Source organism: Lepidochelys olivacea (assembly GCF_965140295.1).
Source record: "Lepidochelys olivacea isolate rLepOli2 genome assembly, chromosome: 20".
Taxonomy (NCBI): Eukaryota; Metazoa; Chordata; order Testudines; family Cheloniidae; genus Lepidochelys; species Lepidochelys olivacea.
The window spans coordinates 1,633,730-1,646,448 of record NC_140430.1 but is presented as its reverse complement, the minus strand read 5'-3'; the positions used below and the strand labels follow the sequence as shown (position 1 = coordinate 1,646,448).

Genomic DNA, 12,719 nt, shown 5'->3' with positions numbered 1-12,719 from the left:
GCCCCGTGACTCACCCTCTCCCCACAGGATCCCTCCGCCAGCAAGAAGCCCCCGGCCCCGAAGCCCAAACGGGCCCAGAAGAGCGGGGAGCGAGTGGCCGCCTCCCGCAAGAAGCTGCGCAAGGAGGATGGGCTCAAATCCAGCGAGGCCCTAATGAAGCAGCTGAAGCAGGTAACCGCCGTCGCCCCGCCCCACCGTCACGTGCCCCCCGGCACCTTGCACAGCCCAACCTGGCCCTGCCATTTCCAGGGGCTGGGACTGTGGGTCTCTCAAGGCTTCCTGGTCTGGTCAGGTCGCACACCGGGGGGCCCCAATCCGGGGGTGGGGGCCAAGTTCCCTCTAAGCTGGGTGCTCCCGCAGGGGCTCAGGGCTGCAGTGGGGGGGGGCTCTCCCCGCCAGCCCCTGCATGGACCTGCTGCAGCTGGGGAGGGCTGGTGGGAGTCCTCTCTCCCCACTGCAGCCCCTGGGCAGACTGCACCCCAGAGCCCTCACCCCCACCCCAACCCTCTGCCTCAGCCCTGAGCCTCCTCCCGCATCCCTCAGCCCCACCCCAGAGCCCGCTTCTCCCCCCCCCAGCCCTGAGCCCCCTCCCACATTTCAAACCCCTCGGCCCCACCACACATCACCTCCATATGGGTACACATAACAAAATTCATTCCGCACATGGATGTAAAAACCGAGAGGGAACGCTGGGGGGTACCCTATCGCCTGTACCAGCCCAGAGGGGTTAAGCTGCCCACGCGTTCATGCCTCGGGCAGTTTTGGGGGTTTCCCCTCCTGACTGCCTCCCTCTCTCGACAGGAGCTCTCCCTGCTGCCCCTGGTGGAACCCACCATCACAGCCAACTTCAGCCTCTTTGCGCCCTTCGGCAGCAGCCCCATCAACGGCAAGAGCCAGCTGAAAGGGGCATTCGGCAGTGCCGTGCTGGACAGCGTCCCCGACTACTACACCCAGCTGCTCACCAAGGTACTGCCTGCCCCAGCCTGGGCAGGGCCCCGTGCCTCAGTCTCCCTATCTGTGGGTGAACTAACAGAGCTGAGCCACCCGCTTTGGGGAGGGGAGGCAGGAAGAGCAGGGATTGGGATTGGGGGGTGAGGAGGGGGCGGGGAGAGCAGGGATTGGGTGCAGGGTGGGGGCGGGATGCTGTCTGACAGTGACCATCCATGATGGATCCTCTCCCGGCAGAACAACCTGAGCAACCCGCCCACCCCACCCTCCTCGCTGCCCCCCACTCCGCCCCCCTCCGTGCAGCAGAAGATGGTGAATGGCGTCACCTCCTCGGAGGAGCTGGCCGAGCAGCCCAAGGAGCCGGACCAGGCCCGGGAAGCCGAAGGCCGGAAGGGTAAGGCGCGCGAGGGCTGCGCACCCAGCCCCACGGCTGGGGCCCAGGGGGGAGCTGCCGACCTACCCCTTCCCCAGGGGAGCAGAGAGCTCTGGTGGGGGGTTGTGTGGGTACCCCGGTGCCCCCTGCTGGCCAACCCGGGAGCAGCACTGATGGGATGTGGGAGGAGCTTCTGCCAGGGCGAGTGGGGCTGAGGGGGAGGTGGGCGGGGCTGCTGTGCTGGGCGGCATGCCCATGGCAGGTAGCGTCTGGCTCCGCGCGCCAGGCCTTGGTGCTTGCTGACCCTCGCCCTCCTTCCCTCGCCCAGACGCGCCCGCCGTGGAAGTGAAGAGCCTGGACCTTCTGGCAGCCCTGCCTACGCCCCCGCACAACCAGACAGAGGACGTGAGGTGAGGGGCCGGGGGAGGGCTCCCGCCCTGGGCTGTGCCGTTGCTTTGCCCCTCCCCAGCTCCCTTGGGGAGGGTGGGGGTGTCCTCTGGCCGTGCCAAACACCGTGCTGGGGTGGGGGGGGCGGGCTGGGGCTGTGGGGAGTCTCCTGGGTGCAGTGTGGGAAGGGCGAGGGCCCCCCCCGGCTCTCGCCAGTGATGGCAGGAGGGGCCAAGGGGTCTCTGGTCTGCGGGGTCTCACCAGCGTCTCCCCTCAGGATGGAGAGCGACGAGGAGAGCGACTCCCCCGACAGCATCGTCCCCGCCTCGTCCCCAGAGAGCGTCCTGGGCGAGGAGCCGCCCCGCTTCCCCCTGCTGGCCGAGGCGAAGCCGGAGCTGCAGGAGCGGGTGCTGTCACCAGTCATCCCCATCATCCCCAGAGCCAGCATCCCAGGTGGGCACAGGCGGGGGGTGAGGGTCCCAGTAGGGTGGGCTGGGTACCTGGGGGAAGAAGGTGGGCTGGGATATCCTGGTGGGTGAGTGCCCCTTTAAGGGCTGGGTTGGCCTGGGTCGGGGGGGGGGAGCTGGGTGCAGTGTGTATGGGGAGGCCCTGGTGGGTTGGCCTGGAGGGTGGGCTGGGTCGGCCTGGGGGCTGGGTGCCGTGTGTATGGGGAGGCCCTGGTGGGTGGGGCTGGGTCGGCCTGGGGGCTGGGTGCAGTGTGTATGGGGAGGCCCTGGAGGGTGGGCTGGGTCGGCCTGGGGGCTGGGTGCCGTGTGTATGGGGAGGCCCTGGAGGGTGGGCTGGGTCGGCCTGGGGGCTGGGTGCCGTGTGTATGGGGAGGCCCTGGTGGGTGAGGCTGGGTTGGCCTGGGGGGGGGGCTGGGTGGGCTGGGTCGGCCTGGAGGGTGGTGGGTGAAGTGTGTATGGGGAGGCCCTGGTGGGTGGGGCTGGGTCGGCCTAGAGGGGGGGCTGGGTCGGCCTGGGGGCTGGGTGCCGTGTGTATGGGGAGGCCCTGGTGGGTGGGGCTGGGTTGGCCTGGGGGGGGGGCTGGGTGGGCTGGGTCGGCCTGGAGGGTGGTGGGTGAAGTGTGTATGGGGAGGCCCTGGTGGGTGGGGCTGGGTCGGCCTAGAGGGGGGGCTGGGTCGGCCTGGGGGTTGGGTGCCGTGTGTATGGGGAGGCCCTGGTGGGTGGGGCTGGGTCGGCCTGGAGGGGGGGCTGGGGGGGGCTGGGTCAGCCTGGAGGGTGGTGGGTGGTGGGTGAAGTGTGTATGGGGAGGCCCTGGTGGGTGGGGCTGGGTCGGCCTGGGTGAAGGGTGTATGGGGATGCCCTGGAGGGTGGGCTGGGTGGGGCTGGGGGCCATGTGCAGAGGGGTCCCTGGGGGCGGGGTCCCTTCACGGGGCTGGGGGCGGGCGCGGCACGCACCTAACCTGTCTTTTCTCCTGCTCTCAGTGTTCCCTGACCCGAGGCCCCCCGAGGCACAGGAGCCCTTCGGGGAGCACGGCGGGAAAGTGGCCCTGGCGCAGGGCATCGCCTGGGAGAAGGGGAAGGGCAGCGAAGTCTCTGTCATGCTGACCGTCTCGGCCGCGGCTGCTAAGGTGCGGGAGGCGCCGTGTGCAGGGGGAGCGGGGAGGGCCGGGGCTCCCTTCAGCCCATGTGGAGAGCCCCCGGCATCGTCTCGCTGGGCCCTGCCCCTGGGGAGCTCAGGAGCAGGGTCCTGCCCTGGCTGGGGCCGCAGCAGCGTCTCTGACCCAGCCCTGCCTCTCGCCCCCCAGAACCTGAACGGCGTCATGGTGGCCGTGGCCGAGCTGCTGCGCATGAGGATCCCCAGCTCCTACGAGGTGCTGTTCCCCGAGAGCCCAGTGCGGGGCTCCGGGCCTGAGGCCAAGAAGGTGGAGACGGACGGGGCTGGTGAGTATCGGGCAGCCCCGGCGGGAGGAGCCCTGTGGGCAGAGGGTTTCTCCATTCCCCGCTGGGAGCCAGCAGCGGAGCCATGGGGTCCCGTCTCTCTCGTAGGGGGGCTCGGCGGCAAGGCCAAGGCGGCGCTGGCAGGGAAAGCCCCCGACGCTGGCACGGAGTGGCTGAAGCAGTTTGACGCCATGCTGCCGGGGTACAGCCTCAAGAATGAGCTGGACATCCTGACGCTGCTCAAACAGGTCAGTGACCCATGGCGGGGGGGCGGAGGTGTTTCTTGGCCTGGGGCCAGAATGGGGATGTGGGGCAGCTCTGAAGGACAAATCCCAGGGCCAGCTGCACCCTGGCTTGGCAGCCTCTGGCTGGGCTGATATCCTGGGCGAGCCCCCGGTCTCCCCAGCAGGGCTGTCTGGCTCCGTGTGGGAGGGAAGGTGCTGGGAAGCCCTGGGCCCAGCGCCCTCATGCCCAGCCCACTGCGCCCGCGCTCTGAGCCGCCCTGCTCTGTGCCCCCAGGAGAGCCCAGCGCTGGAGAAGGCCGTGCAGCACTGCTACGTGAACAATGTTTCCAACCTGGACGTGCGTCAGCTCTCCGTCCTGCCCCAGGAGCCATCCCCACCCCTGTCCCCCCTCGTCCCCTCCCCTGCCAGCCCCGCCCCTGGGGACAGGATCCCCGAGGCGCCCCCTGAGGTGGCCCCCGCGCCCCCCTCCCCGCCCGCCCTCTCCCCGCCCTCCAAGGAGGAGGCGGCCCGTTCGCCGCCCAAGCTCAAGCAGCGCTCGCGGCCCCCGGAGGAGGGAGAGGAGCCCCGGCCCCGGCTCAAGAAGTGGAAGGGAGTGCGGTGGAAGCGGCTGCGCTTCCTCATCACCATCCAGAAGGGCGGCGCCAAGCAGGACGGCGAGAAGGAGATCTCCGAGTTCATCGAGAAGCTGGGCACCACCCTGCGGCCCGAGAAGGTGCCCCGGGACCTGCGCAAATGCTGTTTCTGCCACGAGGAGGGGGACGGTGCCACTGACGGGCCCGCCCGCCTCCTCAACCTTGACCTGGACCTCTGGGTGCACCTGAACTGCGCCCTGTGGTCCACCGAGGTGTACGAGACGCAGGGCGGGGCGCTGATCAACGTGGAGGGGGCGCTGCACCGAGGGCTGCTCACCAAGTGCTCCCTGTGCCAGAAGACGGGCGCCACCAACAGCTGCAACCGCATCCGCTGCCCCAGCGTCTACCACTTCGCCTGCGCCATCCGGGCCAAGTGCATGTTCTTCAAGGACAAGACCATGCTGTGCCCGCTGCACAAGCTCAAGGGCCCCTGCGAGCAGGAGCTCAGCACCTTCACCGTCTTCCGGCGTGTCTACATCGAGCGGGATGAGGTGAAGCAGATCGCCAGCATCATCCAGCGCGGCGAGCGTCTGCACATGTTCCGCGTGGGCGGCCTGCTCTTCCACGCCATCGGCCAGCTGCTGCCCCACCAGATGGGCGACTTCCACAGCGTCACGGCCCTCTACCCCGTGGGCTTCGAGGCCACCCGCATCTACTGGAGCCTGCGTACCAACAACCGCCGCTGCTGCTACCGATGCACCGTCTGCGAGAACAACGGGCGCCCCGAGTTCGTGGTGCAGGCCATCGAGCAGGGCCTGGAGGACCTGGTCTTCACCGACGCCTCGCCACAGGGTGAGGCTGGGCCCGGCTCTCCGTTAGCCTGCCGCTGCTCCCCATCCCAGAGTCAGCCGCAGCTCAGCATGGGGTGGGGGATCCCTCTGTAAACAGCTGCTGTGTCCCACCCAGAGGTGGCTGCATTGGCGCACTGGGTGGCCCGTCTCTGGCAGCATAACTCTGTGGCTGTTAACCAGCTGCTGCAGCCCGCCCCAGAGGTGGCTGCCTTTCACCGTGGTGAGGGAGTTGATGCCTTGGGCTTGTTTGCCAGGCCACAGGGAGTCGCTGCTGGGGGTGAGGGGGGCTGGTGGGGAGCAGGTCCGGAAGCCAAGTCTCATCTTTTTCCCTCCCCCCGCCAGCCGTTTGGAACCGCATCATCGAGCCAGTGGCGGCCATGAGGAAGGAGGCCGACATGCTGCGGCTCTTCCCCGAGTACCTGAAGGGCGAGGAGCTCTTTGGTCTCACGGTGCACGCCGTGCTGCGCATTGCCGAGTCCGTATGTACCCGGGGGGGAGCCCTGAACCCCTCACCCGACGGGAGGGGCAGGCTGGGGGGGGTCTCCCGACAGCGAGGGGCGGGAGGGACACAGCACCCGGCGATATGCTTGGAACCACATCGGCCGGGACCCCCCGGGGACTGTGGCCCAGCACAGGGGCTGGTGCCAGCTGGGCACATTCAGGGAAGCACTCGCACCCCGAGGGGTGGCCCCCCTGCCCAGGGCCCCGAGGGGATGGGGGTGCGGAACAGGGCTCGTCCTTTTCAGTGGAGCCCCTCCAGGCACCGGGACTGGGGTGCTGTCAGCCAACCCATGGTGGGTTCTGCTTGCTCCCTCCCAGCTGCCTGGCGTGGAGAGCTGCCAGAATTACCTGTTCCGCTACGGGCGCCACCCCCTGATGGAGCTGCCGCTCATGATCAACCCCACCGGCTGTGCCCGCTCCGAGCCCAAGATCCTCACCCACTACAAACGGTTAGCGGGGGAAAGGGAGGGGGGCCATGCCCCTTGGGGGCCACCTGTGGGGGAGGGGCCCTGGCCTGGGTTGGAGCTGGGGTTCCCCAGGCCTGGGGCTGGGCGGGAGGGAATTGCAAACTGAGCCTCAACGGGCTGGGCTCTCCCAGCCACTCCCTTGGGGCCCCATGTGCTCGGGGCTGGGGGAGGTCAGTGCTGGTCCCTCTCCCCCCTGCCGCCGTGCCCATGCTGTCCGCCTGCTGCAGGCCCCACACCCTGAACAGCACCAGCATGTCCAAGGCCTACCAGAGCACCTTCACGGGGGAGACCAACACGCCCTACAGCAAGCAGTTTGTGCACTCCAAGTCCTCGCAGTACCGCCGCCTCAAGACCGAGTGGAAGAACAACGTGTACCTGGCGCGCTCCCGCATCCAGGGGCTGGGGCTCTATGCCGCCAAGGACCTGGAGAAGCACACCATGGTCATCGAGTACATCGGCACCATCATCCGCAACGAGGTGGCCAACCGGCGCGAGAAGATCTACGAGGAGCAGGTGTGTGTGAGGGGTGGGTCTGGGGGGGAGGGCGGGGGAGACACCACAGGGACTGGGTGGGGCCTGGAGCACCCTGTGGGCTCAGACCCAGGGTTGTCCCAGGGACACCCTTGGCCCTGCGGCTGCATAACTGGCTTTCTCTGCTCTTCTGGCTCCCAGAACAGAGGAATCTACATGTTCCGCATCAACAATGAGCACGTCATCGACGCCACGCTGACGGGGGGCCCAGCCAGGTGAGGGGGTGGGGCACATGGCTGGGGGGGGATGGCAGCGGTGCTGGGGTTTGGGGCAAATGGCCCCTGGGAGAGGCAGTGCTGGAGTTTGGGGGAAATGCCCCTGTGGGAGCCGCTTGCCCCCTCTAGCTTTCTTCAGCTGGGTGCCCTGCAGTCACTGACACCCTCCCGCCCCGTGCGGAGGGCAGTGGCTGAGAACTTATGGCACTCGACTACAATCCGAAAGGTGCTGGGTTCAAGTCTGACGCGATCTCCGGTTGAAAGGCCAGCTGCACGTGGGGGTACCTGCCCCGTTGGATGAGCGCAGTCACGTTGCTCCCTGTAAACCTGGAGGGCCTAGCCCACGTCAGCCCCATGAGCTGGGGGTTGTGGGGAACTTGGAAACCGAGGCAGAGTGAGGAAGGGATTTGGAAGTGGCAGAGCTGGGAAGAGAACCCAGGAGTCCTGGCTCTAGCCCCCCCACCCTCTGGCCTGTATGTCAGGCACCCTGTCTCCCCTCCCAAGCTGCGCAAGGGGTCTCTGGCATTGACTCGACATATCAAGTCTCATATTTCGCCCCCCAAGCTGTGCCTGAGCATTCCTGCTGGGGGACAGGGGGATGCAGGGCCTGACCCCTCACCTGGGCTCGCCTCTTGTCCCCAGATCCCCACTCTGACGCCTCCTCTCTGCCCTTCCTGCCAGGTACATTAACCACTCCTGCGCCCCAAACTGTGTGGCTGAGGTCGTGACCTTCGACAAGGAAGATAAGATCATTATCATTTCCAGCCGCCGGATTCCCAAAGGGGAGGAGGTAGGGAACTGGGTCCACGAAGGGAGGGGGAGCGGGGGTCCCAGCCTGGCCTTGGGGCTTCTGGCATGCGGTTTGTGCTGCCTCCTGGCTCAGGGAGCTTGGCGCAGCGGGCGGGGCCCCCCTTAGCAGCATCTGCCCAGCAGGTCACCCAGCACGCACGCACACGCCAGCCTTCCCATAGGCGCATCCCGAGCTGTTCAGAGCATTGGGGAGAGATCAGCCACTAGGGGGAGCTCCGGCCCCACAAGAGGAACCAATCAAAGCAGAGTCTGGGTGGGCCAGGAGGGGGCAGGGCTGTGGCTGGCCCCCTGGAGACAGGCGAGGAGGGGGTGGGGTGCTCCAGGGCCCCCCTCCTCCCCCCACAAGTTGGGCCAGGACAGGGCGGGGCTGCACGGGGCCAGGAGGGGGCAGGCATGGTGCGGCTCGGCAGCTGATGGCGTGAGTGCTGCCGATCTGCCAGGGCGTTGCTGGCTCTCACTCTCTGCCCCTCTCGCCCCCAGCTGACCTACGACTACCAGTTTGACTTTGAAGACGATCAGCATAAGATCCCCTGCCACTGCGGAGCCTGGAACTGCAGGAAATGGATGAACTAGCCACCACGGGGCCACCAGTCACAGGCAGCCCCAGGGGCACAGCAGAGCCTGCTGAAGGAGGCCTCTGTTGCGGGTTCTCCTCCCCCTTTGCCATGCTGGGGGCGGGGGACGCAGAGACGGCGCAGGGGAAACGTCCCCATCTGGAACCCAGGAAGCGAGGTTGGTGCAGGTGGGTCAGCCGGGGCCACCTTCGGTTCCAAAGGCGAGGTGGCTCCAGGGGGCGCCCGTCCTTGCTCACACCCATCGGATGCTGCCCGCCTCACCTCCACAGGGAGGGCGTATCGAAAAGACCAGGGACCTCGGTGCTCTCCCTAGCCACTCCAGCCCTGCGCGCCTCGGCCCTGGGCCTCTGCTGGCAGGGCGCTGCTCTCCCCGGGTGGGTGGCCGCAGCGCCATGAGTGGAACCGATGAACTGGCAACTCAGGGTTTTCTTTGTTTTGTTTTGTGAGGAGGGTGGGGCCTGTGGCACCAACAAAACCTGCCCTGTCCGCCTTGCTCACTGTAAATAACTGGATGGATGCGGGGTGATCGGGGTGCTCCAGCTTGGAGTCCGGGGCGGGGCGGCCGAGGTATCGGACCCACGGGGAGCTCAGATCCAGTCAGTCTGTTTAAAAAAAAAAAAAAGAAACTAATAATATTTGCTCGCTAACTTACCAAGGTAACAAAGAGACTCCTTGAGCTTGACAATCCCAAACCTCCCAGCCCGGCTCTCTGGAGACGGACAGAGCTCGCTTGGGCTTTGGTTTATTTCTTGTTCCGTCAACAAAAGCACCGTGAGCATGTGAAGGAGGCACCCGCTGCTGGAGCAGAGCTGGGGAGAGCCGCGTGCAGAAAAGGGCTCCCCACCCCCACGGACGCAAGGAGCCTCTGCACCCAAACCTACCTCATTTTAAGTGTTAGATTCTGCTGTTTTCAATGTGACCCTCCCTCCGAGACTGACCACACGCAACCTTCCTCGTTCTGAATGAGAACTAGTGGCCGTGGGGGGAGCCTGGAGCAGAGGGAGATTGTTGCCTTGAGCTCTGACCTGGTCCTGCCTGGAAGGAGAGAGACCATAAAATATCCCAGGATCCCCTCCCCCCACCTGTGGGGCCCGCCCGGTTAGGTGCACAGGTGTGTTCCTGGCGACTCCCACACCGTGCACAAAGCTGGGCACTCTGCTGCCAGCCCAGAGGCAGAGCCCAGGAGAGGTGGGGGTTCGGGGCTTGAATTAGAACGTGCCAAGACCCTGGCCCTGCTTCCACCCACCTTCCCAGCCCGGCGCAAGCAGCCCCCGAGCACCGCTGCTGGACACTGAGCCCAGCGTGTCGGGGAGACCAGGTGTCCGTTCAAGCCCCTGGGGCTGGAGGAGCTGAGCTCCATGGGGAGCCTGGTTTCAGGCTGAGAGTTGACTGCTGCTGCCATACTCCTAAGTCTGGGGGTGGGGTAGGGGGCCGAGCTCTGCTCTGGGCCCTGCCTCAGCCACTCCGCTCCCCCACTAACCAGCTCCCCTTTCACTAGCAGAACTGCTGCTCCAGGCTGGCCTGAGGAGGCTGTCTGGGTCTGTAATGTCGGCGTGGTATGGGGGGTATTTATCTATTTATACCTTAGCTTGTATATATTAGAATCTTGGGGGGCTCTCTTCTGTGCTCTGCTTGGCTGAGATTTTGGACTGTGCGGGAGGGGAGATCTTGGGGGGGAAAGGGGGGGCATGTTCCATAACTCAACCAAGGGGAGCAAACATCCTCCCCACTCCCTGCTCTTGTCTTCATTGTTAAATAGAAACCCTGTATGTGACGGGGTCCAGGAGCCTCCTGCCAGGCGTGGGCTCCCCAGGGAAGGGAGAGGATTGGTGACATTACAAACCGGGCACCACGTCTCGCCCTCCAGCCTCCCCCTGCCACAGCGCCCTCTTGCTGACGGTTGAATGCTCATCCAGGAGGGACCTTCTAAGACTGCTGTAAACCAGATGGGGCAGGAGGTCCCGCTCTCGCTGCCCCTTTCCAGTAAACTGTATCGTTTGACATCTCTTAACGCACAAAGGCCTGACACCCCCCCCCCCCCGGGGGTGGCATAGGGAATAGCACAGGTGTGAGGAAAGAAGCAGAACGAACTCCTGCAGTGCCCCCCCATGCCACAGCTGCATGGCTCAGCTGAGGAGGGGTCTCTTTTGTATTAAACTTCCTTCCCCTCCGGGGGCAGGAGAGGGAATGAAATGAAGTGAGATTATTTTGGGGGGAGTGAAATCTGGGGGAGGGGGCCCCAGGGCATTTTATGTTTTTAAATCAAAAGATTTTGAGTGAGAGAGAAGTGTCGCGTTTTTAAAAAGCTGCTTCTGCAACTATTCAAAGCTGCAAAAGGTTTAAAATGAAATGTTGGAACTCGGGGTGAGGGCAGGGAATAATAAAATAAAAACTATACACAAAATTTAAATTTAACCCTGTAAATAAAATGGGAGCTGTGTAGAGAAAAAACTGTTTTTACCAATAATAAAACCACTGGATGTTATTTTAAAATAAAGATGTGTGAGAGAGAAAAAGCCAGTATAACTTTTTTGTTTTTTTCCATTAACTTGGAAGGCTGTAAAGTGTATAAAATAAAAATTTAAAAAATTACTACAAAAAAACAATTAAAGCTGGGAAAGAGGAAAGAAAATACCAGAATATAGCAGGATGTAAGACTTTTTAGACTATGGTTAGAGTATAAAATAGTCCTGTAGATTTTAGCTGGGGAGGGGGGAACCCTATACAGTTTTTAATTTTTATATAAACTATAATCCAGCCCCAGAGCTGACATTTGATTTTTTTTTAAAGTTCTCTGCTTGTAAAATTGCATTCAAAACCTTGTCCAATACTTCTGTTTGTTTACAGTTGCAGATATTATCTTCTAAGTTTTACCTTTTATGACCCTGAAATAACCATTTATTATTTTGTTGGGTTTTTTTAAAAAAAATAAAGTTTAAAATAAAACTATGGCAAGCGTGGACTCTGTGAGGAATCTTCCTGTGTGTTTTGGGGTTTTATTTTTTGTGTGTACCCTGTACAGCGAGGTGGTCCTTCGTAACAAAGAAAAGAATGGAAAAAAAATAAAATTATTCCTTTTTTAAGAAAAACAAAAAAATGAACTTGTATGTGGCATGTTTTGTATTGGATATAATTTTGAAATGTATATAATTTATGTTTAAAGAGGCAAAGAGTGAGTTTCAAATTTTGCTTCTCTGAGTTTGTTTTTAAAGGAAAAAAATAAAAGTGCATTTTAAATACTGGGTGATCTTGGACTTCCGCCTGTGGTTTTTTTGTTGTTGTTGTTCCATATTCTCTCTTCCCTCCCCTCCCTCCCCCAAATTTAAATGCAGCTCAAGTTCCCAGCTCAGGCTCCTACCAGCCTCCTCTGGGAAAATCTTTTGTAGGAGAGTCGCTGTGCTCTAGTGGTGCATGGGTGCCAGAGCTGGGGCCAAAGGGCCATTACTCCCCCCAGGTTTTAAAGAGGAGCACTTTGACCAGAGCTGGGTGGTGTGAGGTTGCCCCTTCCCTGCTGCTATGATTGAAAGGCGGCCGCGCACACATTTCCCAATCGGTGACAGAAGGCTGCTGAGGCTCCCCTCTACAAGCATCATTGTAGGGGATTGGATCAGTGCCTCCTTACAGCCCAGGCTCTGTCCTCTACCTGGGGTTGCCCCTTCTGAGGTATGAAAACTGCGAGATCAGGGATGATCCTGAGCCCATAAAATGGGACAGCTTCCCACGTGCATTGAGCACCCTGAGTTCTCGGGCCAGTTACCTAAAAAACAGGACTATGGGTGGAAAACTTGGACAGGTCCCAGCCCTATCTCTACCGCATATCAGCACCAGCTGCTTCAAAGGACGGTGCAAGAAACACCCCCTGGGCAATTAGGGGATAACTTTGCCCCAGGGCGGTGCCCTCAAGCTCATGGCTGGCTCCTGCCTGGAAGAGCTTCCAGCCCCTAACTCTGCTTTGGTGTTTCCTACTCTAGTCCCAGCGAGATGCAGCCCTGCTGGGAGCCTGGTGCCCGCCATGGCCGCGGGAGACCTGGTGGCAGAGAGTTCCCCAGGCCCGGGGGGGCAGAGCACGTCCTTCCCACGGGTGAGAGTGGGACTGAGAGAACGACTGTGGAAACCTGCCCCAGCCTGGGATCCCCAGTGCCCAGCTTGTGCCCCCCGGGACCTAGTCTGTGGCACCCCCCCATCGCTATGCCCCCCCAGGGCCTAGTCTGTGCCCCCCCCACCCCTATGCCCCCCAGTGCCCAGCTTGTGCCCCCCCGGGGCCTAGTCTGTGACACCCCCCCATCGCTATGTCCCCCCAGGGCCTAGTCTGTGCCCCCCCCACCCCTATGCCCCCCAGT

General features: G+C 62.7%; 1 protein-coding gene across 5 annotated transcripts in view; it reads left to right on the top strand.

Moving 5' to 3' along the window:
- Positions 1-11,633, top strand: part of KMT2D (lysine methyltransferase 2D) — a 48,369-nt gene extending 36,736 nt beyond the window's left edge. For all 5 annotated transcript variants that reach the window (XM_084610255.1, XM_084610253.1, XM_084610254.1 and 2 more), the window contains 15 exons: positions 28-171; positions 802-966; positions 1,186-1,342; positions 1,650-1,731; positions 1,986-2,161; positions 3,157-3,302; positions 3,480-3,615; positions 3,721-3,860; positions 4,132-5,281; positions 5,623-5,759; positions 6,100-6,230; positions 6,476-6,761; positions 6,921-6,994; positions 7,676-7,784; positions 8,285-11,633. In XM_084610255.1, coding sequence (XP_084466381.1) covers positions 28-171; positions 802-966; positions 1,186-1,342; positions 1,650-1,731; positions 1,986-2,161; positions 3,157-3,302; positions 3,480-3,615; positions 3,721-3,860; positions 4,132-5,281; positions 5,623-5,759; positions 6,100-6,230; positions 6,476-6,761; positions 6,921-6,994; positions 7,676-7,784; positions 8,285-8,377 — 3,126 coding nt within the window. In that variant the 3' untranslated portion in view covers positions 8,378-11,633. The remainder of the gene's footprint in view (positions 1-27; positions 172-801; positions 967-1,185; positions 1,343-1,649; positions 1,732-1,985; positions 2,162-3,156; positions 3,303-3,479; positions 3,616-3,720; positions 3,861-4,131; positions 5,282-5,622; positions 5,760-6,099; positions 6,231-6,475; positions 6,762-6,920; positions 6,995-7,675; positions 7,785-8,284) is intronic.
- Positions 11,634-12,719: the final 1,086 nt, after the last annotated feature.